The sequence below is a fragment of the Sus scrofa genome, chromosome 2 (genome assembly GCF_054392235.1).
Source record: "Sus scrofa isolate SSC_HxYL_T2T_F1_AM1 chromosome 2, Sscrofa_HxYL_maternal_Yorkshire_Landrace_v2.0, whole genome shotgun sequence".
NCBI lineage: Eukaryota > Metazoa > Chordata > Mammalia > Artiodactyla > Suidae > Sus > Sus scrofa.
This window is the reverse complement of record NC_139384.1, coordinates 21374531-21402453: the sequence shown is the minus strand read 5'-3', so window position 1 is coordinate 21402453 and position 27923 is coordinate 21374531. Positions and strand designations below refer to the sequence as shown.

At 48.8% G+C, this 27923-nt stretch overlaps 2 protein-coding genes across 18 annotated transcripts in view; both read left to right on the top strand.

Moving 5' to 3' along the window:
* Nucleotides 1-10: 10 nt before the first annotated feature.
* Nucleotides 11-27799, top strand: ACCS (1-aminocyclopropane-1-carboxylate synthase homolog (inactive)). Of its 12 annotated transcripts, none has more exons than XM_005660977.4 (15): nt 11-278; nt 2920-3210; nt 5093-5152; nt 7902-7972; nt 9293-9362; nt 9808-9874; nt 12148-12245; nt 12755-12832; nt 13864-13964; nt 14589-14678; nt 15317-15362; nt 15474-15615; nt 17762-17904; nt 17994-18147; nt 18279-18546. In XM_005660977.4, exons 2-15 carry the CDS (start codon nt 2920-2922, stop codon nt 18386-18388), a joined length of 1521 nt encoding a protein of 506 aa, XP_005661034.2. In that variant the 5' UTR covers nt 11-278; the 3' UTR covers nt 18389-18546. The 12 variants fall into 12 exon arrangements, with proteins under 12 accessions (XP_005661034.2, XP_013849846.2, XP_084867523.1 ...); XM_013994392.3 differs by having other exon boundaries at nt 11-282; XM_085011397.1 differs by lacking the exons at nt 13864-13964; nt 18279-18546 and adding an exon at nt 27671-27799.
* The window catches only part of EXT2 (exostosin glycosyltransferase 2), a 139742-nt gene continuing 139579 nt past the window's right edge, over nt 27761-27923 (top strand). For all 6 annotated transcript variants that reach the window (XR_014837028.1, XR_014837027.1, XM_085011383.1 and 3 more), the window contains exon 1: nt 27761-27923. The gene's annotated coding sequence lies outside the window, so the exon portion shown is untranslated.

Here is a 27923-nt window from a genome sequence, read left to right as displayed (position 1 = left end):
CGGCTTGGGCGGCCAGTGGCGTGGCGGGTTCCCGGAGGGAGGCGAGAAAGAACGTGGGTCCCGCGGTGCAGCCGAGTGTCTGCCTCCTGCGCCGCAGGTCATAAACGGGCGTCCTGCGGCCTTGGGCGCCAATTAGCGAACTGCGCCCCGAACCTTCCAGAAAGCCCGACTGAGCGCGGACGGTCCCGACTCACAGCGTGGGAGGGGGAGGCCAGTGAGGACTCGGACCTAGAGCGCCTGTCCCCCGAGTGCCAGCGCCGGCTCCTCCAGCTCCGCAAGTAGGTGCGATCCCAGCTCTGCAGAGCAGGGAGCCCGCGGGCCCGAGGCCCCTCTGCAGGAGTCCCGGCCCTTTCGCCTGGAAGCCCTCGGCCCAGACTCGCACTTCCTCCTCCCGGAAACCTGGAGCCGGTGCCCGCCGCCCAGCGGGGCCTTGCGCTTTGCCATCCGCCTGGTCCGCCCTCTCGCGGATCCCCCGGGGTCGGGCCGCGCGGGTGGTCGGGCTTCTGACTCACCCGCGCCCCGCGGGACGCCCGGAGCCCGCCCTTCGCTCCCTCGGGAAGCGCGAAACCAGCGCCCCGCCTCCGCTCCGCCGCCCTGTCTCGGCCTGGGCTGCGTGGGGACAGGGGTGACGCTCCGGAGAGCCCAAGCAGGCGGGGGGGGGGGGGGGGGGAGCGTAGGTTGGGAAGGGCGCAGGAAAAGACTTTGTGGAGTGAAAGGGGGAGTCCTTTGGGTTTCCAGACCGCCGGTTGGTCTCCCATCAGTTGGTGTGGAGGCTTATGCATCAGGACTGGGAAAGTGGGCCAGGAGTTAGGACGCAGCATTTTACTGAGCTTTAGCCACGGTTTGTTCCAGGCGATTTACACGAACTCATGTATGTCTGTCCTCTCTGCCTACCCTATGAGGTAGTTAAGGGTTACACCCACTGTGCCCATGAGGGCACTAGCTTAGAAGGTGGACTTCACATCCCGTGCCTGGGGCCACAGCTCCCCCACTTTGGAAGTGAATTTCATTCTGGGCCTTGGAGTCTTCCCTGGGGTCCTTGTACTTGTGGAGACCCTGTTGCTGGAATTCGGCCTCTGTCTGTTGTGCTGAATTGAATCGTAGGCAGTTTCAGGTAAAGGAGAAAAAAATAGCTTTACTCCAGTAAGCTTTGCCAGGCAAAGGAGGGTCACAGCAGGCTAATGCCTTAAGACTGCCCCCCTACCCCTTAGAATTGCAAGGAATTTTATAGTAAAAAGGAGAAAAACAGGTTTTCAGATAGGAATCATGATTGGGACAAACATACATTCTTCTTTGGAGGAATCTTAGTCATCAAAGCCAGAGTCAGGAGATCTTGGCCTGATCATGATGGTGGTTTTCCGGGTTATTGCTGGAATAACAGTGCGTGCGAAAAGGGCATATTGATCAGAGATTAGAACAAACTAGGAAAGTACCTGAAAAAATCATGTGCTAATAATCTTTAACCCACAAGCAATTATGCTCAGGGTGCCTAATCTTTAGCTTATGGGTGGTTGTTTTTAGGGTGTAACTAAGTCAGGGAGAAGGTCAAGGAAGGACTCTAAGCTGTTCAGTTTCAAAGTATTCATTTCAAAAAGAAGCATAAAGAAGATAACTTTTCTCTCAGGGATATGAGGCACCTGCATCAACCCTACTTTCCTCCTCTCAGGCCTCATCCATCATCTGCTCCAGACCAGCAAGTAATCTCATCCTGTCCTTTACCCATGGTTACACACCTGCAAAGCCCCTGTAAAGCTGACAGCACTATCGCCCTGAACCTAGCCAGAAGACAGATTGGAACTTGAACCCACGTGTCAGGACTTAAAGCCGGCCTAAACCTAGACTGGGACTTGAACCCACAGTTTTAAATTAGACTCACTCTCCCAGTGTCTGGACTCACTGAGATTCAGGTTCTTCATGTCTCTGCACAGAAGGAATTCAGCGAGAGACAAAGTGATAGGCAAAAAATAGATTTATTAGGTTAGGCCGCTTATGAGAGATGCAAGCAGGCAGGCACGGAAGCTCTGCCCCAAGGATCCTTTGGGCAACTGTTTTATCATCCAAGGGGAGTAGGGGTCGGAAAAGACTGCCTCTTCCTTTCTGGGAGTAGTAGCTCCTCCTGGGTATCCAGTAAGGTGTGTATTCACATCAGCAGAAGGGCGGTCCTTAAACTTCCTCCCCAGATGTGAATCTGAGTGCAGGCCCTATCCCATCCAGCAACAAACAACCCGAGGCATTTCTCCCACGTCCGCTAGTCAAGCGAGCCAGCTTTGTGCTGATGGCTTTCTTGAGCAGTCACTAACTTACAGTGATCTCCCAATGTCCCCTGAGTTTCCCCCTTTATCTATGGTCCTTTATTGGGACTTCTAAAACTACCTGTGCCTACTCCATCCCTATCACCTGGACTTCACACTCTTTCTGCTTTAAGTCAGAAAATTGAGGTCAGCAAGGATGGAAAAAGAACACTGTTGACTCTTTAGGCTACAGAATGAAACACTTCCACAAAAGTAATACAACCTGGTGCAGCCATATATTAAAGTCATTTAAAGGACTGGGAGTTTGGGCTTAGTAGATGCAAACTATTACATTTAGAATGGATAAGCAATAAGGTCCTGCTGTATAGAACAGGAAACTATATCCGATTTTTGGGATAGACCATGATGGAAGAGAATATAAAAAAGTAGCAAATACATTCCCTGGCTGCAGAGCCTTAACAGAGTTTATGCCCTGAAGACTGCGCATGTCTGTTGCACACACGGTTACACCTAGTAAGGGACCCGGCAAGCGGTGGGTGTTTAAACTTAAAGGAAGGGGCAGATAGAGAAGGCAGAGGGCCCCGTGATTCCCAGTTCACTTCTGATGCTTGGTGCTATGGAAAACACTTGATCAGATCAGGCATTGAGTGCTTTTATCTATCTGCAGATGTCCACCCTCTGTCAGAAGGAAACCAGGACACCTGCCACCTGTCTGGGATCAGGCTCCACACAGGGCCTGCACAGTAGCAATGGGGATGATGTGGAAAGAGAATGCTCCAGAAAACCAGACCAGAAGCCATTGAAGTGCTATAGAGTGGGTGATCCCACCGCCATGTTCTCCCCCAACAGCCCCCACCTGTCCTCTAGAGGAAGCGTCATCAAATGGTTCTGGGATTCAGCTGAGGAAGGCTACAGGACCTACCACATGGATGAGTATAATGAGGATAAGAACCCCAATGTGAGTGAAGCTCCCATCCCCACTGGGACCCAGAAGAGCATTGCAGTTGAGGGGACACCCTACCTTGACCAAGAGGGCAGTGCCCAGCTTGCTCTTGTCAGGTTGGAGTAATGATCCTCTGACCCCTCAGAGGATGTCTGATGTAGCTCACAGAGAGCCAAGTTTATCTCCTGGGTCAGAAAACGGCCTGTTTATAATTCAGGGGACCTTTATTTTCAAGAACCTTGGATTCTGATTTGCAGCCAATCAACTGTCCAACTAAAGTTGGGACAGAACTAGGTAGGATTCAGGTTGCAACTATTTTGCTTACAGGATGTGTCTCCTTGAGCTAATTGGTTGGCCTCCTTGAATCTCAATTCCTCTCTATAATGGGATAATAATACCTGCTCTATGGAAGTGTCACAATTAAATGGGCAGGTATGTAAGACATTAGCACAGTGTTTCTACGTAGTGCATTCAATAAGTGCTTGCATTATTATTGTTACCTGCCCCGATTATTGTAACTTATTACTGGTAATACCTTCAGAGGGCAGAAAGCTGTCACAAACAACCCTTTAATAATCTTTATTTTTGAGCATGTACCAGGTGCTGGCGCTGTTCTAGATGTCAGGGTTATGGCCGTGAACAGAAATAAAGTTCTTGCCCTCATAGAGTTTATCGCCTAGTGTGGGAGACACACAGTGGATAGACAGAAATATATGTAATATGTAGTTACAAATGTCGTAGAGAAAAATAAGGTCATAGGATAAAGATCCGTGGGGTGGGCTGGGGATGTTGTCTTTTTTTTTTTTTTTTTTTAAGCTGCACTTGGGAGTTTCCGTTGTGGCACAGTGGTAAATGAATCCGACTAGGAACCATGAGTTGGGGGTTCAATCCCTGTCCTCACTCAGTGGGTTAAGTATCCGGCGTTGCCGTGACCTGTGGTGTGGGTCGCAGACGTGGCTTGGATCTCGCGTTGCTGTGCCTCTGGCATAGGCGGGCGGCTAGAGATCCGATTCGACCCCTAGCCTGGGAACCTCCATATGCGGTGGGAGCAGGCCTAGAAAAGGCAAAAAGACAGGAAAAAAAAAAAAAAAAAAAAGCTGCACTTGTGGCATGTAGAAGTTCCCAGGCTAGGGGTTGAATGTGAGCTACAGCTGCTGGCCTACGCCACAGCCATAGCAACCCTGGATCCAAGCTGCATCTGCAACCTACACCACAGCTCACAGCAATGCCAGATTCTTAGCCCACTGACTGAGGCCAGGGATGGAACCTGAATCCCCACTGATACTAGTTGGATTCACAACCTGCTAAGCCACTTGGGAACTCCTGGATGTTGCTATTTTATGTGAGGTGGTCACAGAGGGCCATTTTAATGTGATGACATTTGAGCAGAGACCCGAATACAGGATGGAGTGTATGAGTTATCTCTTGCTGCTTAAAACAAACAATTCACAAGTTCTGAGGTTCAGGAATCTGGGCTGAAGACCTTCTGTGAAGATGCAGTGAAGCCTGGGCTGTGATCTCATCTGAAGGCTTGACAGGGCAGGGGATGACCCCCTTCCCAGCTCACTCACATGGTTAGTGGTAGGCCTTTGTTCCTTACTGCATGGTCTTCTCTATGGTGCTGCCTCATCATATGGCAGCTGGCTCCCCTCTGGGCAAGTGACCCAAGAGGGAAGGAATGAGAGATCACGAGTGCCCAAGATGGAAACCACAGGCTCTGGAACCTAATATTAGAAGCTCATCACTTCTGCATAATCTGTTTATTAGAAGCGGGTCACTAGGTCTGCCCACACTCAAAGAGAAAGGATTCTACAAGGGTAGGAACACCAGGAGGTGGGGGTCACCTTGCATTGGCACCCTCTGCCATGCTCATGTGGCTCTGTACTCTCACTTCCAGGGCATCATTAACTTGGGTACCAGTGAGAACAAACTCTGCTTTGACCTGCTGACCAGGCGGGTAAGTCCCAGCACACCTCTGGCTCCAAGGGGCTGTCTTCTCTGAGATTCCCTGGAGTACTTCCCGGTTTTTTTTTTTTTTTTTTTTTTTTTTTGGTCTTTTCTAGAGCCGCACTAGCGGCCTATGGAGGTTCCCAGGCTAGGGGTCTAATCGGAGCTGTTGCTGCTGGCCCATGCCACAGCCATAGCAATGCCAGATCCGAGCCATGTCTGTGACCTACACCACAGCTCACAGCAATGCCAGATCCTTAACCCACTGAGCGAGGCCAGGGATCGAACCCACAACCTCATGGTTCCTAGTCGGATTCATTAACCACTGAGCCACGACAGGAACTCCCTTGGAGTACTTCTCACATGAGAACCTGCTGCTTGCCTCAGTGGCCCTGGCCTGGAATCAGGAGACCCAGATCTGCCTCAGGGACCACTTACCCTGCCATCTTGGGCGAGTCACTTCCCTGCTTGATCCTGCTTCATCTCTTCCGGCTCCTTCCCTCCTTAGTCTCTCCTGCAGCTCTCAGGGAGAAACAGCGTGGTCAGTGTTTAACAGCTGACCCTGAGGGAAAGGGGACCGTGATCTGAAGCTCTTGCCAATTCCTATAGTGTAAATACCTCCACCATGGCCGATTTCAAGCTACTGCTCTGGATTCACCCCACACAGACCTGGGAAGAAAGGTGCAGAGCGCCAACACATGGTGTTCCCACCACGCAACACGTGGAAGGAAAGCACCTCCAGAACACAGATGAGAGCAAAATGGAGTAACCTGGGCAGGAGTAATATGGTCTGAGTACTTTTCCACTTTGTCTTGAATATTATTGATTTATATAATTTATATACAGTTTATATAATTTAATTTTTGAAAATGGCTGGTTTTTAGCACACTTTGCAAAATTCCTAAAAATTTCATAATCAGATTACAGGTATACAATATAATGATTCACATTTTAAAGGTTATATTTCATTTATAGTTATTATAGAATATTAGCTATATTTCCCATGTTATATAATATACCCTTGCAGTTTTTTGTTTTTTTGGTGTTTTTGGCTGTGACTGTGGCTGTGCGTGGAAGTTCCCTGGCCAGGGACTGAATCTGAGCCACAGCTGTAAGCAGAGCCACAGCAGTGACAATGTGGGAGCCTTAATCTGTTGAGCAAGAGGGAACTTTTTTTTTTAATTTTGTACTTTATTTTGTACATAACGGTTTGCACCTCTTAATCCCCTACCCTGATGTTGCCCCTCCTCCTCCCTCTCCCTGCCAACTCACAGATATAGAGAATCATCAGATTTCTTTTTTTGCTTTTTAATGCCGCCCCGGCAGCACATGGAGGTTCCCAGGCTAGGGGTCGAATCGGAGCTGTAGCCACTGGCCTATATCACAGCCACAGCAACACAGGATCCGAGCCGCATCTGCAACCTACACCACAGCTCATGGCAACGCCAGATCCTTAACCCACTGAGCGAGGCCAGGGATCGAACTAATGTCCTCATGGATGCTGGTCAGATTCCTTTCCACTGAGCCATGAGGGGAACTCCGAATCATCAGATTTCTTGAGCTGGTGTGAGCCATCTCTAGCAAACCTCTGGGACTACCTGATAAATGTGTCTGTCAAGGCCTTGGAGTCAAGAGTTTGGGACTGGAGAGAGAGAGATAATAAACCCAAAGGGGAGAACTCATTAAAAATTCATTTTAATAGTGTATTTTATTTAGTCCAGCGTATCTGCAATATGGTCATTTCTTTTTTTTTTTTTTTACTTTTTAGGGCCACACTTACAGCATGTGGAGGTTCCCAGGCTAGGGGTTGAATAGGAGCTGCAGCTGCCCACCTACACCACAGCCACAGCAACACTGGATCCTTAACCCACTGAGCTAGGCCAGGGATCAAACCTGCATCCTCATGGATACTGGTCGGGTCCATTACCGCTGGGCCACAGGGGAACTCCTACAGTATGTCTATTTTAACATGTAATCAATATAAAAACATAATAGATATTTTACATACTTCTTTCATATAAGTCTTCCAAATCCAGTGTCTCTGTTCAGACGAGTCCTACCTAAGGGCCCAAGAGCTACAGGTGGCCATTGGCAGCTGTGTTGGACAGCACAGCTCTCAGGGACAAAGGAGAGCTGACAAAGGCTGGAGTTAGGGACACACGGCTGAGTCCCTTTCCTGCTTTGGTCCCACCGCCCCAGGCTCCTGTCTTTCCTCGACTTTGTGTGTGTGATGCCCTGGGCCTCGCTAACCCAGCCCCCCGGGCAGGGTGGGGGTGGTCTGGAAACGGCCATATTTTCCCAAAGTCTGAGGTCGAGCTGAGCCTGCAGGAGGACACTGGCCTGAGTCCCTCCAGGACCTAGAGCCGAGTCCCAGGGGAGGGCACCTCCTCTGGGACCTCTTCTGTCACCCATGGAGGAGCTGAGGAGCGCCGTCTCCTGTTGCTGCCTCCACAAACCCACCTCTCTGGTTCTTTTGGGTGGCAGTGTCATATAAAAAGCCCTGGAGAAGGAGGCAGAAATTCTGCTTTGTCTTAGCTCTGCCACTTGCTAGTGCTGTGACGCGTTTAAGCCTCAGTTTCTTCATCTGCAAAAGGGGCGTGAGAATGCCATCCTGGGGCTGCCCCACTTCTGGTTTCTTTGATGAGCAGACCAGGCCCTTGGTTTTGGAGGCCCCGGTTTTGCGTGGATGCGGGTGGCGGTGCCGGCCCTTGCCAGGGGCATGTGCGGCCCTCAGCCCTACTCTTCCCTCCTGTCCCCAGCTGAGTCAGAGTGACATGCTGTGGGTGGAGCCGTCCCTGCTGCAGTACCCTGACTGGAGGGGACATCTGTTGTAAGTAGTACCTGAAGGCCAGTGCTTCTCAGCCCCAGAGCGGTTTTGCTCCCCAAGAAATGTGGCAGCATCTAGAGACATTGTCGGTTGATGTCACTGGGAGGGGATGCTACGGGCTTTTATTGGGTAGAGGCAAGGGTTGCCGCTAAACCTTCTGAAGTGCCCAGGGCGGCCCCTGCAGCAGAGTTATCTGGCCCCAAGCATCAACAGTGCTGGGTTGAGACAGCCTGCCCCAGGCTGAGGGCCTAGCCCTGGGGGGCTGCCGGTCCTGGGGACCCTGGAGCATTGGCAGGGAACTGCTATCTCCTACCCATCCCTCCCCCGCTAAGGAGCTCCCGAGCTTGGTTTCTCTGAGTCTGAGGCAAGGGGAGGGCCTTCGGGAGAGGAGTCTTTGTGTCCACTTTCTCAGGAGCTTTAGAGGAGCCAGAATCAGCTTAGGGAGAGCTGGCTGGGGCCTTGTGCTGTAAGATGGGAGATGGTAAATAAAACTAAGAAGAGTTTCTGTTTATCGAGTGCTTCCTGGGGTCCAGATGCTGTCCTGAGGGTGCAGTGTCAGAGCAGAGCTTGATTCCAAAGCAGGTGCTCTTGTGGTAGTTAGGATGGTGGGCCCTGGAGTCAGAGCGCTGAGCTTGAGTGTGGACTCTGCCACTTACCACAAGTGACTTAATTCCTTTAAGCCTCAGTTTCTTTGTCTGTAGAATGGGAATAATAATACTAGTAGTTGCATCAGAGGGGTTTTATGAAGATTAAATGCGGAAAATTCTCCAGATAACACTTGGATAAGGTAAATGCTTAGAAAATATTAGCAATAACTATGATAATAGTTATTGTGATTGTAATAGTATATGTTATTATATATTATTATAATAATATTATAGCATTATAATCTGAAATCAATAAAGTTTTGATGCATAATATAATCATATAATTATAATTATATTCTAATTATTACTAGAATAATTATATTCTTATATTGATATATTATAAGATAAATTATTAACATATTATATTATTATATGACATATAATATATTTATGTATTATAATTATTACTATTAGCTAGGGCTGTATAGAGAGTGTTGCTTTTGATATTCCTGAAGTCCACGAATTAGGTGGGGTTGGGTGTCCTACTGGACTTGAAGTTTTGATGCACAGGGTGGTGTTGGCGCTGGGGAGGGAGGTGGGTACCAAGGAGTGGAGATGAATACCGATCCCATTCCCTAATGACAGCTGCCAGAAGATTCAGTGCTGGAGCTTTGGGATGGACTGGTGCTTGGAGCCCCTCTGACCAGCACTGCCCATCTGTCTGTCTTATCTCCAGCCTCCGGGAGGAAGTGGCCAGGTTCCTGTCTTTCTACTGCAAGAGCCCTGCACCCCTTAAACCGGAGAACGTGAGTAGCCCCCCTCCCCTGCTCTTCTGCCTGCCCCCCATCTTCTGTTGACGGGGGGTAAGGTGGGCTCACTGGGCTTTGATTTGGAGTTAGAAGGAGCCCCTCCCTTCTTTCCCCTCATCCTAGATATTTAGAGTTTGGGTAGAATTTCTGCCCCACTTTGTCCTGTGGCCCCTCTTTGTCTCCATACCTTTGGGCAGGACTCTGAGTGCCCAGCGCCCTCTTCCTTGCTCGGTTGATCTAGAACGGGGTCCCCACGAATGAGCCGCACAGATGGACTTGGCTGTTAGTCAGGCGGTATCTCCTGTGGCTTTGCTGTGACGGCGCCCTGGAGGACTCTTAGCTGGGACCTGGCCCTCCCTCGCGTCCTCTGGGATAGAGGCTGCAGGCCCTTGCTCCCTCCTAGGACAGACCCATCTTTGTCCCATGGTGGTTGTCCCCTCAGGTGGTCGTTCTGAATGGCTGTGCCTCTCTCTTCTCTGCTCTGGCCACGGTGCTGTGTGAGGCAGGCGGTAAGTAGTACTGGGGGCTGCCCTGTGCCTGCAGTGTCCCCAAGGGCTGCATCAGAAGGCCTTTGCCACAATAGACTGTTAGACCACGGGGGGCTTAACTAAGAGGCCTGACAAGACACTACTGGTTGGCAGTCCCAGGGGAGGGCAAGGCGATGCCAGGGTTCTGGGCCGTCTCTCTGACGATCTTGGCTTTTTCTCATGCCCACAAATAGCTGTCGTACCTTCACACGACAGCATGTTCTAGAGCAGGAAGAAAGGGAGGTTGTGCTTTGTCTGTCTCTTTTTTATGGGGTGGTGGCGGGGGAGAATGGGGCTACTCTTTCCCAGGAGAGTCCTCACGGAGCTCCTCTTGCATCTTTCTGGCCGGAACTGACTTGCAAGCCCACTCCAACAGCAGTCCCTGGCAAAGAAAACCCTGGTTGGCTTAACCCAAACTTGGTTCATCCCCCGGGGTTGAGGGAAGACCCACCTTCCTTGGACATAGTGCTGGTCAGAGCTGAAAAAACTGGTGCTCCCTTAGCAAGGAAGAAGATTGGAATGCCTGTGGACTGGTTAGCCAGCAGTGCTAACCAGTTAGCCAGCAGTGCAAGCAGTGCAAGAGTCACAGCTACACAGCCACATCGTGAACATACTGACCTTGACCTTGTTGGCGGCCAGGAACAGAGGCCCCCTCATACTAATATTATGATAATCATAATATTAGTAACATTTATTGACCACATACTATGCTTCAGGCGCTGGCCCAAGGCTATGCATAGTCTGTCATTTAATCCCCACAACAACCCGAGTGAGGTTGATTCTATGCTTACACCCATGTAACAGATGAGGAGAGTAAGGCTCAGGGTTTGTATTACCTGTTACAATCACAGGGAAAGAGAGGGGGTTGGCAATAGCCAGGTTTTGAACCACAAAAGGAAGATTCATTGCAAGGATGTAATAGGCAATTTCCTATTCTAGAACAATCAAGAGGAGTATCAGTGTCACCTCCCTGTCTCTCCCTGGGGTGGGGTATGCAGTCTCCCCGACCCTTATTATGCAGGCTTCTTTCTGCACCTTCCTCTGCTCTGTATGGGCCAGGTTTGCTGGCCCAGCTCTGACTCCACATGACCTTGGCATTCAAGGGCACGCTCTCCTCTCACAAAGGTCTGTGCTTCTTGGAGCAGGGTCTTGAAAGAGAGAGAAAGTGATGGGTGTCTGGCCAGCCAGTGCATTGGCTCCTGGGGTCATTTGTCTACCTCCAGTCCGATCCCTGGGGCCAGGGGACGGAACCTGTAGGACAAAGGCTGCCTCTCCCAGAGCTGCCAGGGGCGTGGATTGTGCAGAAGGGAAAGTTGGGGAGGGAGGGCGGCTTGCCCCATTCACAACTGAAGGAGTGCCTTTGGCTCTGCTTTCTTCCGGACCAGGACAGCATCTCATCAAGTCCCCTCCCCCCACATCGGGAGCCTTCACCATGACCTCCCCTCCCCCCATAATGGTCTCCGGCGTTTGTTTCAGTGCGTAGAGTGTCCACTCCTCCTGAAGCTGCACCTTCTGTCTCTGGGCAGTTCTGTATGTTGTCCAGGTTTTCCATTTGTCGAACCTGGATCATCACCCTGCAGCTCTGACTCATGGTTCCAAGTGGGGTGATCCCGAGGAGTCAGAGTCACAGTTTCCTCATCTGTGAAGTTAGGATAGTAACTGTACTTACAGAGTGATTGCAAGAATCAAATGAGATGAAAAAATATATATATTTAGCACAGATCCCCACGTGTTGTAAGTGCTCAGTAAATGTTAGCTACTCATTATTAGAAAAAGAGCTGATTCCAAAGTATCCAGGCTTTAGAAAGAGTTTTGGGAGTTTAGATTCCCACTGTGGCTCAGCGGGTTAAGAACCTGATTAGTATCCATGAGGATGCGGATTCCATCCCTGGCCTCCCTCAGTGGGTTAAGGATCCTGCATTGCCGTGAGCTGCGGTGTAGGTTGCAGATGTGGCTTGGATCCCACGTTGCTGTGGCTGTGGTGTAGGCCGGCAGCTGCAGCTCCAGTTTGACCCCTAGCCTGGGAACTTCTATGTGAACTTCCATATGATTCCTTAAAAAGACCAAAAAAAAAAAAAAAAAAAAGAAGAGGAAAGAAAGGAACCAAAAAAAAAAAGGGGGGGGGAGTTGAAAGAGGGAGCATATATTCCTGGAATGTTCCCCAAAGACACTGAAGGCTTGGGGAGAGGGGTGGAGTCCGCGGACAGGGGTCTGGGCGGTAGGGCCGAGGGTGACCAGCTCTCTGCTGCCCCCAGAGGCCTTCCTGATCCCTGCCCCTTACTACGGATCCATCACGCAGCATGTGTGTCTCTACGGCGGTGTCCGGCTGGTCTGCGTCTATCTGGACAGTGAGGTAAAGAGCTCCTGGGCCCTTCCTGGAGGCCAGGACTTGCCTGCATCTGAATTTGAGGGTGGACATGAGAGGAAGTCCCTGCTGAGGGCGCTGGGGTTACGGCTGAAAGGAGAGTGGAGCCTTCTGTCGGCCAGGGCTGCCCTCGTCTGGGTGCCTTGGGGCTCCCGATCTCCCAGCTCCGGGATCCCTGGAGCGATCGTAGAAGCCAAGGGCAGCCCAGGGAGACCACACTGAAGGGGCGGGGTGTGAATGGGGCAGAGAGGATCTCAGCATGGGAGCCTTGGGACCTCAGGGGGCCTAAGAGTGATGAGGGTGTCCCTGCTGTGCTGGGGCAGGTGGCCCTGAAAGGGGAGTGACACTCGCCATCCCCCCGGTGCCCATGTTTTTCAGGGACTGTTCTAAGGAGGCTGGAGATGACAGGGAGAGGAGAAGGTCCTAGAGTTCAGGTCTGGGGGTCGGGGTGAGGGGCACTGAATTTGCCTGGTAGCTTTTGCGGCTCTTTTTTCCAGGTCACTGGGCTGGAGACACGTCCCTTCCAGCTCACAGTGGAGAAGCTGGAGATGGCCTTGCAAGGAGCTAATTCTGAGGTCTGGGGATCAAATTAAACCCAAGGCTAGGGAGTTCCCATTGTGGCCCAGCAATAACGAACCCGACTGGTATCCACAGGATGCGAGTTCGATCCCTGGCCTCGCTCAGTGGGCTAAGGATCCGGGTTGCCATGAGTTGTGGTGTAAGTCGCAGATGCAACTTGCGTCTGGCGTTGCTGTGACTATGGCATAGGCTGGCAGCTGTAGCTCCGATTCAACCCCTAACCTGGGAACTTCCATATGCCTTGGGTGTGGCCTTAAAAAGAAAAACAAAAAACAAAAAACCAACAAGACTGGAAGTGGGTGGGTCTGAAGAAGGCACGGACCGCCCCCAGCCCTTCCTGTGGTTGATCTCCTGGGAGTAAGGTTGGCACTCCGTGGTGGGGATGGGGGGATCGGGTGGTGGCATGGAACCATCCTGGGGGTCAAGCAGGTGCCTACCCTTGGAGGGTCTTCCCGCTAGAGAAAATCAGAGACCTCAGTGAACAAAGAATCAACCAAAGCACTTGATTAAAAGTACTGCCCCCACTTCACCCGATTCTGATCGGGTGGGTCAAGCATGGGGCTTAGATATCTGTGGTTCACCAGTCTCTCTGGTGGTTTGAGGAGGGGGGTACCCTCATCCGAGGGGCTCTGAGGCTACCAGAAGAAAGGCAGAGACCAGCCGCCCCCAGTGTTTCCTGTTCAGTTCACGTTTCAAAAATCTATCAATTTTTTTTAACTTGGGTCATAAAAACCATACATGTCCACCGTGGGAATTTTAAAAGCACAAACCCCCACCCATACGTCTCCCAACAAAGGCAACCTCTCCCGGCATCGGGCATTTTTCCCTCTGAGCTTTGTTCGCTGCGTTTGTTTTCTTTCGCAGCTGACACGACGCTGCCGATACAATTCTTTGCCCTTGTTTGTTTCATGATGGGTGGTGAACACAGTTCCCTGGGATCCTGTCCAGCCCCCAGCCCGTCCATGGGACCCTGTGGCTGTGGCTTTGGGGAGGAGCTGAGGGTCTCCTGCCCCACTGATGGTTGCAGGGTGTGAAAGTCAAAGGCCTCATCCTCATCAACCCCCACAACCCCCTGGGTGACGTCTACTCCCTGGGGGAGCTGCAGGAGTACCTGGACTTTGCCAAGAGGTGAGGTGCCCCACGTTCACCCCACAAAGCGTGTGACAGATCAGGGTTCTGATGTGAGCATGGGTGCAGGGCCTGTCACGCTCTTTACCCCACTGTGGGTTTCTGCCTGCTTCGGCCCCTCCTGGCAGTAGAGTGGGGGTGGGTTGGTGGGATGCTAGATCTCTCTCTCTTTCTCTGTGTAGCAGCGGCGGTCACACACTGCCCTCTCTAGGGCCAGGGCCCTGCTAAGCACCCTGCCCGGTCTATCTCCTTTGATCCTCCCAGGGATCTAATAGGGGCAGATCCTGTCATTGTCCCCAGTTTACTGAGCCTTAGAGTCGGGTGGAGCCAGACATGAATCTGGGCCATCTTCCGTGACTTTTCATGGAGGTGCCTGAGGGCTCTGCCCCTGACACCACAGCTCTTCCAAAGCCTCACTGTCATCTGCTTTGTGTATGTGGCTTCTGGTTTGTTTGAAAAAAATAGACAAAAGTGTTCTTGGAAAACCCAAGTTTGGTAACCCCGGACTCAGGATCCTTCTGGATGTCTGATTCACTGCCATTCCACCCTGGGGGATGCATTTGGCTGCAAACCAAGCTCTTCTCCCCCACCTCCCACCCCCCCACCCCGCCCCCTGGCCTCCAGGCATGAGCTGCACGTGATAGTGGATGAGATCTACCTGCTTTCGGTGTTTGAGAAGTCGGTTGAGTTCCACAGTGTCCTGAGCCTGGAAAGGTGAGCTGGCTGCCCGCACCCCTCCCCTCTGGAGCTGTGGCCCCTCTGAGGCTCAGCCCACGGGGCATGGCCGGCCCCAGGGCGATTCCTATTCCTTCTGGCTGATCCTGCTGTCAGTCCCCTGCTGTGGAGATGGGAGGCTGGGCTCATCAGTGGTTTCTAAAGGGTAGGCTGGGGGCTGCTTAGGATTCCTTGAGGGAAGGCTGGGGCGGGGGGCGGGCGGAAAACGGGCCTCCTCCGCTATTTCCTTCATCTCCAGAGGGGCTCCATGTTCATCCACTCATTCATGCACTCATTCATTCATTCAGCAAATACTTCTGGTGTCCCCTGCAGATATTTTTGGATCAGATGACAAATATTTTAGGCTTCACGCATTAAATGGTCGCTCATTCAGCTCTGCCATGGACAGTATTATGGGGAAGAGCAAGATCGTGTTCCCATAAAGCTTCCTAAGAGGGAGCAGGCTGGATTTAGCCTGCAAGCTGTAGTTGACTGACTCCCACTCTAAAGGATGTATAGGAACTGGCGCTTCCAGAGATAAAATCAGATTCATCCATCCATCTCCTCATTTGTTCAACCAAGCATGGGAGCTCCGGCGGGTCTGTGTTGCCTCTGTTCCCACACTGTGCTCTCCGCAGGCTCCCTGACTCCCAGAGGACTCATGTGCTGTGGGCGGCCAGCAAGGTGGGTTCCTGGCTGGTCTTAGGGGTGTCAGGGAGGCGGGAGGGCAGAAAGGTGGGAGGAGCCAGCTCCGTCTGAGGTCTGGCCACTGCCCAGCGTGCCTTTCTCCCGCAGGACTTCGGGATGTCTGGGATCCGCTTCGGCACGCTGTACACAGAAAACCGGGACGTCGCCACTGCGGTGGCCTCCCTCTGCCGCTATCACAGCCTCAGTGGCTTGGTCCAGTACCAGATGGCACAGCTGTTCCGGGACCGTGGTGACTGCCTGGGCCTGGCCACCTGAGGATGGGGGAGGGTTGTGGTCAGGCTGGGACAAGCCAGAGGTCATGGAGGCTTCTCCCGTGAGATGAATTTCGGGTGGTGTTTGAGAGTGCCGTCTCTGGGCCCAGAGTGGGTTCAGTCCCCACTCGGTCACTTCCTGGCCATGTGGCCTCTTCCTTCACCTCCTCGAGCCTCCGTTTCCTCTTCTGCAAAACAGGGATCATAATGGTCCTTGTCTTGTAGGGTTAGCATCATTTGTCATTCAATTAGAATAGCACCTGGAGCCTAAGAGCCACTTAATCAGAGTTCCCGTCGTGGCTCAGCCATCACGAAGCTGACCAGTATCCACGAGGACTCGGGTTCGATTCCAGGCCTTGTCCAGTGCATTAAGGATCTGGCGCTGCCGTGAGCTGTGGTGTAGGTCACAGATGAGGCTCGGATCTGGCGTTGCTCTGGCTGTGGTATAGGCTGGCAACTGCAGCTCTGACTTTACCCCTATCCTAGGAACTTCCATGTGCTGTGAGTGTGGCTCTAAAAAGACCAAAAAAGAAAAAAAGAAAAAATAGGCACTTAGTCCATGTGAACTCATAATTATTAGCTGTGAGCACTTGAAAAAGAGCAGAAGCTACTAAGAGAAGATTGTTATAATGGAAGTACTTCTCTGTGCGTAGATCTGTTCTGTTCCTGGGTTCAGCTAGGGAGCTTAGTAGCAAAGGTTACCTCTAATTGCTGTCATTCACTGAACCCTGCAAGATGCTTTCAATGCATCGTCTCATTTGTCCCTCCCCAGACTCCTAGGAAGCAGGTGTTCCTGTCTTTCGCCCATGCTTTTCTAAAGGAGGAAAATGAGGACCCGGTTCTACACACCTGCAGTAACAGCTAAATTTCAAATGGTAGTGATAGTGTCAAGTGTTGCTAAGGATGTGGAGCACCTGGAGCTCCCATTCGCTGCCGGTGGGAATGGGAGGGGGAACAGTCACTTTGGAAAATAATTTGGCAGGTGCTTATGAAATTAAACACACAATTACCAAATGGCCCTGGAATCTGAATCCTAAATATGTGCCCTTAAAGACACACAAAAACCTCTCCATGAATGTTTATAGCTGTTTTATTGATGCTCACCCCAAACTGGAAACAATCCGATCCAAACAGAGGGATGGAGAAACAAACTATGGTTTGTCCACACAATACAATACCACTCTGCAATAAAATCCATGAGAGCACAGACCCATCTCAAAGGCATTGTGCTGAGGGAAGGAAGCCAGTATCAAAAGGTTACATCATTGCTGTGTGATTTTCTACTTATGTGACCTTTTTATTTTTTTGCTTTTTAGGGTCACACCCACGGCATAGGGAAGCTCCCAGGCCAGGGGTCAAAACAAGCTACAGCCGCTGGCCTACGCCACAGCCACAGCAACACGGGGTCTGAACTGGGTCTGCGACCTAACACCACAGCTCACGGCAACATGGGATCTTTAACCCACTGAGCAAGGCCAGGGATCGAACCTGCACCCTCATGGTTCCTAGTTGGATTCGTTTCTGCTGCGCCACATCCAGGAACTCCTTATGTGACATTTTGAAAGAGACAAATGTACAAGGATGGAGAACACAGCAGTGGTTGCGCAGGGAAGGGGATGATGTGGCTTTTCACGGCACGAGGGTGCTCTTTGGGGTGAGGGAACCTTCCAGTATCCTGCCTTTTGTGAATGTCACACACATCTGTGTGTGTGTGTGTTAAAATTCATTAAACTGGGCACCAAAAACAAAGGTCAGTTCAAAAGATGGGGATTGTGGAGGTGAAGTTGCCCAAGGCCCACACTTTGTCGGCAGCCACACTGGGATCTGGTTCTCAGCCTGGGTGACTTGGAAGTGTCACTCTGTGAGTGGGTACACCGTTGGTTAGGCTCTGCGTCCTGAGGGACTTTGTGTCTGGGCTCCTGGACAGCATGTGGAGCCTGGAGCCTTCAGGGCAAGTGTCTGGATTTAAGGTGTTTTACCCCTTGCCCCCGGTCAGCCAGCCGCCGGAGGGGCTCACCCAGCCTTGGCAGCTTGTGGCCTTTTTCTTTTCCGTGTTTAGACTCTCAGGACTGAGTGGAGGGTAGGTGGGAGGTTTATCTTTTGGCTTCTCTTTCACCCAAACAGATTGGATCAACCAAGTGTACCTGCCGGAAAACCACGCCCGGCTCAAGGCTGCCCACACCTATGTCTCAGAAGAGCTCCGGGCCCTGGGGATCCCCTTTCTGAGCCGTGGGGCCGGCTTCTTCATCTGGGCCAACTTGGGGAAGGTAATGCAGGCGGGGGGAGTTTAAAGCCCCTCCAGCAGGCAAGGGGAGAGCTGTCCTGTCTGCATCCTGAGCTCCTTTCATCTCCCCAGTATCTGCCCGAGGCCACCTTTGAGCAGGAGATGCTGCTCTGGCGCCGCTTTTTGGATAACAAGGTGCTGCTGTCCTTTGGCAAAGCCTTCGAGTGCAAAGAGCCCGGCTGGTTCCGCTTGGTCTTCTCCGACAGGATGCACCGGCTTCGCCTGGGTGAGGCGTCTCCCCTCCTTACCGCATCCTTCTCTCTGCCCTCCCTCCTTGGCTCCACGTGTGGCCCAGCAGCCTGAGCTTCTCATCCCCACCATCAGTGCTGAACCTCCCTTCCCCTTCCCACCGCCCAGGGATGCAGAGGGTCCGGCAGGTGCTTGAGGGCGAATCCCAGGTGGCAGCAGACGCCCCTTCCTGCCAGACCCAAGAGCCGAGGGGGCCTCGCAGCCACTGTGAAGACTGATGGTGGAGGAGCCCTTTGCCAGGCAGGTACCCTTCTTGGCCCTGCCCTTGAAGACAAAGGACCGCTCCTTGCTCTCCTGGTGGCAGTGAGACACGCCTTAGGTTATGGTTCCATCTGGTCCATCCCCCTCCCCTTCTATTAAACAAAACTGGGAGAAACCTGAAGCCTCTGCTGTGAGTCATTGGCGGAACAGAGAAGTCGTGACTGCTCCTCGCCACAGCCCTCAGCCCCCCAGGACGTGAAAACAAACAATCTGTACCTGCTTTTGACGGGCGCCTTCATTCTCCTGTCTTTGTTGCCAAGGAAACAAGTCAAAAGAGCAACACACGTAAGGGAGGCATGTCCCCCAAAGAAAAAAAGAGTGATAATTTCCAAAGTACAAGGAGAAAGGCGTTAGTTCTGTATGTTCAGATCATTCTCCCCAGGGGTAGGATGTGGGAGCCCACGGCATACCTGGGACCTGGGACCCACCTCCGCCTTGGAACAAGGTGAACAGACCCCCGGTGGGAGCCGGGAGGGGCGTCTCTGGCTCCAGGATGCTCTTCTTCCTGGGACGGAGCCGCCTTCACTGCTGATCCCCAACCAGAGTGAGCTGGCCCTGAGTGTGCAGGGAGATAAAGGGCTGGGCCCTGAACTGAGGCTGCTGTGGGCTCAAGCTGACCCAGGCTGCCCTTTCCCTCCTAAGCGTGAAAGGGCTGCCCATCCTGTCCTCAGCAGGGCTTCAGTTCAGAGCCCCAGAGAGCTTTCTGAACTGACCTTAAAGCTGGTGCTAAGGAACCTTCAATGGTGCTAACACTCCTGTTTAGGAAAACAAGGAGTTCCCTGGTGGTCTAGCAGTTAAGGGTGTGGCATTGTCACTGCTGTGGCTCTGGTGGCTGCTGTGGCCACCAGAGTTCGATCCCTGGTCTGGGAACTTCTGTATGCCATGGGCATGGCAAAAAAAAAAAAAAAAAAAAAAAAAAAAGCTGTCTCTTTCCTTATTCCTCTTTTAGGATCATGTCAGTGAAATCAGCATTTCTTTTCTTCTTCTTCTTCTTCTTTTTTTTTTTTTCTTTTGGCTGCCCTGCAGCATATGGAGTTCCCTGGCGAGGGATCAGATCTGTGTTGCAGTTGCAACCTATGCCACAGCTGGGGATCCTTAACCCACTGTGCCACTGTTCTGGACTAGGGATCGAACCTGTGTCCCAGCACTCCAGAGATGCCGCTGATCTCTTTGCACCACAGTGGGAGCTCCTACTTTTTATAAACCATGCTCTAGGACTTGTTTTCTTCTTTCTTTCTACTTTTCATTCATTCATTCCTCCTCCCTGTCTTTTCTTGAATACCTGTCTGCGTGGGACACTGTGCTTGGTAATTTACTTGTGACATCTCTAACTCTAAGCATGCTGGGAAACTGGCATTATTATCCCCACTTTAGAGATGAGGAAACAGTCTCAAGTAGACAGAATGATGTTCTCAAAGTCACGTAGCTTAAAAGTATCTGAGCCAGGATTCAAAGTCTGATTTGGTCAATGTGGGTTAAGTAGCCTTCATTTCTCTTCCCACTTCCAGGAAACCTTGGTGCTAGGATTTGCTTTACTGGAATGCCTGCCGCTTTTACAGAGGGTCGGAACGAGAATGGCCTCACTCAGAGCCCTCTGCATCCTTTCCAGGGGCCTCTGTTGTGATGCTGTCACTGTTGTTCGCGCCCCCGCACGCACACGCCCCCCCCCCCCGCCCCAGGAAGGACCCATGTGGTGAATTCCATTAAGAATTCCCAGAAGAATGATGCCTAGTTCTTCCTTGGAGGGGATCCAAGCTGGCTTCCTAGCAGAGGCTGATTGGACCAGGGATCTGGGTCTGACCTGAGCTCATCTGTTTGAGTGGAGCTGGCTTGTGCTCTGCTGAACAGATATGCATCTCCCTGTCTGCAGCACGGTTGGACCTATCCGACACCCATCTCACATCTCTGCTCACCGTTCTGCTCTGCCTGCTCCTGCAGCCAGTCACCAGTGTGTGCGCATAGCTGGAAGGCACTTCAGCCGTACCATGTGCCACAGTCTGTCCCACGCTTCTCTCTCACAACCCCATGGGGCACAGGCAAACCAGGAGCTCTGAGGGAGTTAACACTTCTGGGGCAACCCTTGAGCAGGGGGGGACAGGAACTCCTCCCTGCCCTGGAACCTTGTGCAGCAATAGAAGTGTCCTGATATTCTGCAGGCTCCTCAGAGAGCCCCTAATTGGACTGAGCCGCAGGTGCTCTCAGCAGTAGCCAGCACCCTAATGCTCCCATGGATTACCCTTCTCTTTTCTCCGGGTTTGCGCATTCCCATCTTTGTGACTTTTCCTAAGATCGCATCCCAGGGTGACTGCCTGCTCTCAAGTCTCTCTCTCAGGGAACCAAGCGAGACAGAGTGTATGTAAATGGTGGGTGAAAAACACCCATCATTTATTTGTTCTCTGAGCTCCGGCTACTTTCCCCGGCAATCCTGAGATGCAGGTCTAGGTTCACACACCAAAGTGATTGGACGCTTACCTAGTGATTTCTGAGAATCCTTGCAAAAATCCTCTCTAGTTGACAATTCCAAGGAAAAATATTCTTCATAGAGAAATGTTTCCTTTTTTCAATCAATGAGAATTCCTAGGCTATTTTACTTAAGACTGTCTTGTTTATAAGTGACTCAAATGGTAGAAATAGCTGTATTTAAACAAAAAGGGGGGTTAATCAAATTAACATAACTAGGAAAGGGAAGGACAGATGTTTCAAGCATGGCTCTAACCAGTTTAATGATGCCAACAGATTTTGTGTTCTCTCTTCTCATTTCTTCGCATGGCTTCATTTTCAGACATGCTTCGTTCAGGTGGTGGCAAGATGGCTTCCAGATGCTCCAAGTTACAGGGTCCTTGGAGCAGACACCTACAGGGTAGACAACATTTCTTCCTCAGCGTTCATTTCTTTCCTCCTCTAGGAGGCCTAAGTGGCATCAACTCAATCATCTGCCCATCTATGGGAAGGCAGTACTTGTAACCCACCTTCTATTCATCTGTCCACTTTGCCATCCCTAGTGTGTTGGCTTTCCCCCTTAACCTCATTTCCTCATGGTCTCAATATGGCTACAGAAGCTCCACCCATCACCTCCTCACCATCCACTTCCAGAGACAGAAAAGAGACTATGTTTTTCTGCTGCCCCTTTTCATTTTATTTCATTCATTTATTCACCTGTTCACTTAAAAAAATATGTGTTATGGAGTTCCCGTCGTGGCACAGTGGCTAACGAATCTGACTAGGAACCATGAGGTTGCGGGTTCGATCCCTGGCCTTGCTCAGTGGGTTAAGGATCTGGCGTTGCCGTGAACTGAGGTGTGGATTGAAGTCACGGCTTGGATCCCGCGTTGCTGTGGCTGTGGCGTAGGCCGGCAGCTACAGCTCCAATGCAACCCCTAGCCTGGGAACCTCCATATGCCATGGGTGCAGCCCTAAAAGGACAAAAAAAAAAGACCAAAAAAAAAAAATGTGTTAAGCCTCAGACTTGTAGGAGGTCTTTATATGTCTTGAAAAGAGTATTTATTTTGCCAGATACCCTTCATTTATTAACATTCTTACTTTATCATTTTATTTTTCCTCCTCCTCCTAAGGTGGGAACTGATCTTAGAACATTTAACTCTTACTCCTTTATTTTCATCTCATGTGATATTGTTGCCTCGTATTTTAGTTAATGCCTCTGTTGTTATTGTCATTTCTTCTTCTTCTTTTTTTTTTCTCCCTCTGGAACCTGTGCTTTGAAAACTCATGAGAACCCCGGTTTGGGTGAAGACCCGGTCAAACAGAACCTCTAGTTCTAATGTAAACATCTCTCTCTCTTTCTTTCTTTCTCTCTTTCTCTCTCTCTCTTTCTTTCTTTCTTCTTTCTTTCTGTATAGTTACTTTAAAATCTTGTGTTACTGTGATGTGAGCATTTCTTTTTTCTTTCTTTCTTCTTTTTTTTTTTTTTTTTTTTTTTGTCTTTTTAGGGCCGCGGCATTTGGGAGTTCCCAGTCTAGGGGTCCAATCAGAGATAGAGCTGCTGGCCTACACCACAGCCACAGCAACGCCCAATCCAGGCCGCATCTGTGACCTACACCACAGCTCACAGCAATGCCACAGCTCATGGCAATGCTGGAACCTTAACCCACTGAACAAGGCCAGGGATCGAACCCAAAACCTCATGGTTTCTATTTGGATTCATTTCTGCTGCACCACAACAGGAACTCCCTGATGTGAGGAGTTCTAATAACAGTCCTAAGAGGCTACAGAACTCTCAACAAGTTCTTTAATGTCTGGCAACCTATTTTCTCAGACTCCATCACCCTCAGTCAAAATTCAGGGCATTTGTTTTCACATAAAGAGTCTGAAAAATAATTCAGAAGAAACTGAGAATAGTAGTTGCCTACGGGGTAGGGAAACTGGGAGGATGAGAAACGAGGAGAGGAAGGAGAATTTTTACTGTTTATTTTGCTGTTAAAGCTTTTTGTCTTTTAAATCATATAAATATCACAACATTGTAAAAAAAAAATAAATTTCAAAAATTCTATTTAGGGAAAGTCCCTAGGAGAGTAAGAGTACCATCTAGGTCTAACACTGCTCTCAAGTCTTTTGAACTTGAGATAAAACATTGTTTTCTATTATTATTATTTTTTGAAATTGAGGTAAAGTTTACCTACAGTGAATTGGACAGGTCTCAGCTGTGATCTCAAGATTGTCAATGACTGTGACAGATACGTCTGTCTCTGTGACCAGGAGCCTCCTGAATACTTCCATTACTGCAGCAAGTTCCTTCGAGCTTTTACGTAACTCTCCCAATTCCCTACAGGCAACCGCTATTCTCAGTTCAAGCTCCATGCATAAAATTTCCCAAAGGAATCATATGGTTGTTCACTTTTTGTGTCCGGAGGTATTTTTTTTCAGCTTAAATGTTTTGAGGTTCATTTATATTGTTGTGTGTATCAGTAGTACTTGCTTTTTCCTTTTTTCTCTCTGTAGTAATATCCCCTTTTATTTTTGATATTGGCAAATTTTCCCCTCTCTCCTTTTATTTTTGTCATGAATAGTCAGTTTTATAATGGTTTTTTTAAATCAATTTTGCTAGTTTTATTAGTTTTTTTAACGATAAGCAGTTACTCCTGTTAATTCTTTCTATTGTATATTTGCTTTCTAATTTGTTTCTTTTTGTCTTTTTGCCATTTCTTGGGCCGCTCCCACAGCACATGGAGGTTCCCAGGCTAGGGGTTGAATCGGAGCTGTATCTGCCGGCCTACGCCAGAGCCACAGCACCTCGGGATCCGAGCTGCGTCTGCAACCTACACCATAGCTCATGGCAACGCCGGATCTTTAACCCACTAAGCAAGGGCAGGGACCGAACCCGCAACCTCATGGTTCCTAGTTGGATTCGTTAACCACTGTGCCACAACGGGAACTCCCTTTGTTTCTTTTTTTTTAAAGGTGCTTATATGAGTATATGTGATCTATGGTTTTTGTGTAAAGGAAAAAAAAATCATTGTTTTTCATCCTTTCTCCACTATTAATTGTCCCCTTTACTTGCTAAAGCTATTGTTATTCCTTAATTTAAAGCAAACATATAAAATGTCACTTTATTGTACATAAATTTTATATGAAACAAGGAACAGTAAAATATTGAGCTCTATATAAAGCTCAATAAAGTATAATGATACACATTCAATAAAGTATTCAGATGTAACTGCTGATATTGTTATTTTGAAATGTAGCAAAAGATGATAGATCAGCAAATAGATATGTGACCAGTACTGTAAAATATTAATTGCATAATTTTTATTGTAGATATGTGGGTATTTGCTGCAAAATTCTTTCAATTATTTTTACCTTTCACCCCTTTATCCATTTCTTCCATTCCCCACTCCCCACCTATGACAACCACCAATCTATTCTCGGGGTCTATAAGCCTGGTTTGTTTGTTCTGTTTTGTTTTTTAGATTCCACATATAAGAGAGATCATGTAATATTTGTTTTTCTCTTATTTCACTTAGCAAAATACCCTTGCAGTCCATTCATATTGTCGTAAATGACAGCATTTCCTTCTTTTTCACAGCTCAGTAATATTCCACTGTACATATATACCCCAATTCCTTTATCCATTCATTTGTCCATAGACACTTAGGTTGTTTGCATATCTTGACTAGTGTGAGTAATGCTGCAGTGAACGTGGGGGGGGGCAAATGCCTAGTTTTTCATCTCCAAATTTATTATTTTTATTTTTATAGTTTTATGGCCAGTATTTGTTTTGATTTACCCATGAGTTTGTTCATTTCATTACTTCTCTATTTTATCTCAGTACTTCTAGTTCAATGTTCTTTTTCCTGAAGTACATCTTTTAAGACATTCTGTTAGGAGGGGTTTACTGATGGTAAGTTCTTTCTATTACTGTTTGTCCAAAAACGTGATTCCTTTTTCTTTTTCTTGAAGGATGCTTTCACGAGATATACATTGTAAATTGACTGCTAGCTTCTTTTGGCACTTTTACCATTTTCTTATGACATCTTTTTTGTTTGTTTTTTGATGAGAAATCTGCAGTTCATATTATTGTCCATCCATTATAGGTGATCATCTCTGTCCAATAATGGAAAATTCTGGACTGTCTCTTGTCTATTGCTATTACTGCATTTTCTCTGTTCCCTCCTTCTTAATGTACTCTGGGTTTTCTTTCTTTATTCTCTCTCTGTCAGTTTCTCTGTCCTATATTCCATCTCCTTGTTCCTCTTCAATCTGCATTTCTGGGTAATTGATTCAGATCTATAGCTCGGTTTATTCATTGTGTCTAACCTATGGTTTAACTTATGCATTGAGTTTTTAATCTCAATTTTTTTTTTTTTTTGCTTTGCTTTTTAGCACCACACCCACAGCATATGGAAGCTGCTGGCCCACACCACAGCCACAGCAATGCTAGACCCAAGCCACATCTGTGACCCACATTACAGCTCACCGCAGTGCTGGTTCCCTAACCCACTGATTGAGTCAGGGTTTGAGCCCACATCCTCATGGGTACTAGTCAGGTTTGTACCTGCTGAACCACAAAGAGAATACCTTCATCTCAATTTTTATATTTAGTACTTTTCCATCTTCTTGATCTTTGGGGAAAAAAATCATCTTGTTTCTTTCTAAAGGTTATAGTTCCATCTTTTAAGTCTTTGAACACCAGGAACTTCCTTATGTTCTATTTATTTCTCATAATGCAATTATCTGTAGTTCTGAGGTTAAATTTCTGCTGTTTGTAGTTTCTGCTGACTGGTTTATTCTTCATGTGCTTTGTAATCCATGATCATGAGCTGCCGTTTGTCAGGGTTTTATCTGGCAGGATCGTAGGCAGCTTGCGTTGAGGACATGACCCTCCAGAGGGGATCTGTGTTTCTTTTGGCAGGTGATACAGACCTGGGTTGGCAATGCTTCATGTTGCTTTTCAGGTGGGGTGCTTCCTGGGTCGCGCTGGTGTGTTCATTCACATCCCACGCGGCTGTAAAGCTCGCTGGTAACGATGCTCAGCAGAGACTCTTCTTTTCCACTCTTTGGACAAGACAGACCAATTTTTTGTTTGTTGTCACTGATGTTGAGCCAATTTTTCCAGTCTCCTATCTCAATGCCTTAGCTTTACATGTTCTCCACATTCTCTCATCTTGTATACCCAACTTGTAGCTTCAATACTCAGTTTTCCCACTTCAGCTTCATTTCCTGCTCTTGCATATTTTCTTTGCTTTTATTTGTATAGAAAGAGCATAAGGTGAGCAGATTCTTCAAAGGCTGTGCCTAACACAGGTCTTTTTTTTTTTTTTTTTTTCTTTTTAGGGCCGCACCTGCAGCATGTGGAGGTTCCCGGGCTAGGGGTCAAATCGGAGCTGTTGCTGCCAGCCTATGCCACAGCCACAGCCACTTGGGATCCAAACCGAGTCTTGCGACCTATGCCACAGCTCACGGCAACGCCGGATCCTTAACCCACTGAGCAAGGTCAGGGATCGAACCCGAAACTTTATAGTTCCCAGTCAGATTCGTTAACCACTGAGCCACGACGGGAACTCCAAAACATGTATACTTTTAATACAGAGAAAGACAAAGAAGAAAGTGAAAATACTCTCCACTTATCCATTTCTCACATGTGGTATACGAACGCTAAATTTCTCAATGTTTTTTGGGGGGAGATATAGATTTGGAGAGCAGAGCAAGTGTTCTCTTGATGTGGGGAGTCAGAATGTGGGTTTCCTGCCTTCAGAATATTCTCGTCCTAATCTCCCTGGATCTGTGACAAGCAGGCATTAACTCACAAGAATATTCCTGGAATCTCTGTTGCTTCTGGGAGCCCCAGTGGGTCTCTAGACTCAGAATCATCCCCATGAATATTTAAGCTCTAAGTGATAACTTCCACCAGATGGTGCTAAGATACAGCTGGGACCAGATGGATTTGGATTCTGCAGCCAATATCTGTAGACTGCATAGATTCAGTGGCATCATTTCATTAACTTCTTAGTAACATTACCCTGCATTTGACTGAATTTTTTAGACTCCAGTCACTGTCTTATGATAGGGATTTTGCTGTGTAGTAGAAGACTAGATCATGTACTATGAAATGAAGAAAGAAATAAAATGAAAGTGAAAGTTTTTCTTCCCCATATCTACCTCCACAATTAATCCCTCTAAAACTGTTTATTGCTTCTTGGATTCCTTCCAGAAAAAAATGATATATATGCCTGAAGTTAAGCATCTACCTATATATTTTCTCTCTTCTGTTTTTGCACATATATATATAATTACATAAAAGGGAGCATACTTGTCTATTTTAAACTGTTTTCATATTAACATGTCTTTGAGATCTTTCCATACCAACAATATACATTCTTTCTCTCATTATTATTCTAATCATAATTTATTTTGATTAATATAAAAATTTCAATAGTTTATTTTGGTTGTTGCTGGGTTTATGCTATTCTTAGAAACAACGCTGTAATAAATATTTTTGATAATAGTTGTTGAGAATATCCATAGGGGAGACTCCATACAGAGGGGTTATTGGGGAAAATTATCAGCATTTTACATTTGATGGATAAGGCTGACTTGCCCTTCAAGAATGTCGCATGCTCATCAATAGTGATTACAATAAAACTTTTAAATTTTTGTCAGTTTTATAACTATTTTATAAGTGACGCATAATGCCTTGGTGTTTAGGTTTGCAGTTTCTTTATTATGAGGGATGCTGCAGGTCTTTGAATTTCACCGTGGAACCTAAGCTTCTCCCGCCTGCCTAGGAGAAACGCTCAGCGGTGCCTTGACTCCTCCCGTCCAGTAGAGGGCGTGGGCCCGGCCCCGGCGGCTTCCGCATGCGCAGTGCCCTCGGTGTCAGACCGCCGAGCCCAGTTGCCGGCTCTCGGCTCTCCGCTGGCTGTAGCAGAGCCGACACCGCTGGTGGCGACCCGCAGCTCCGCACGATCCCTCCTTGGCGGCTGTGGCCCACGCCCAGCGGCATGAGCTGGTGACCAACAGGAGGCAGCCGTGGCCGAG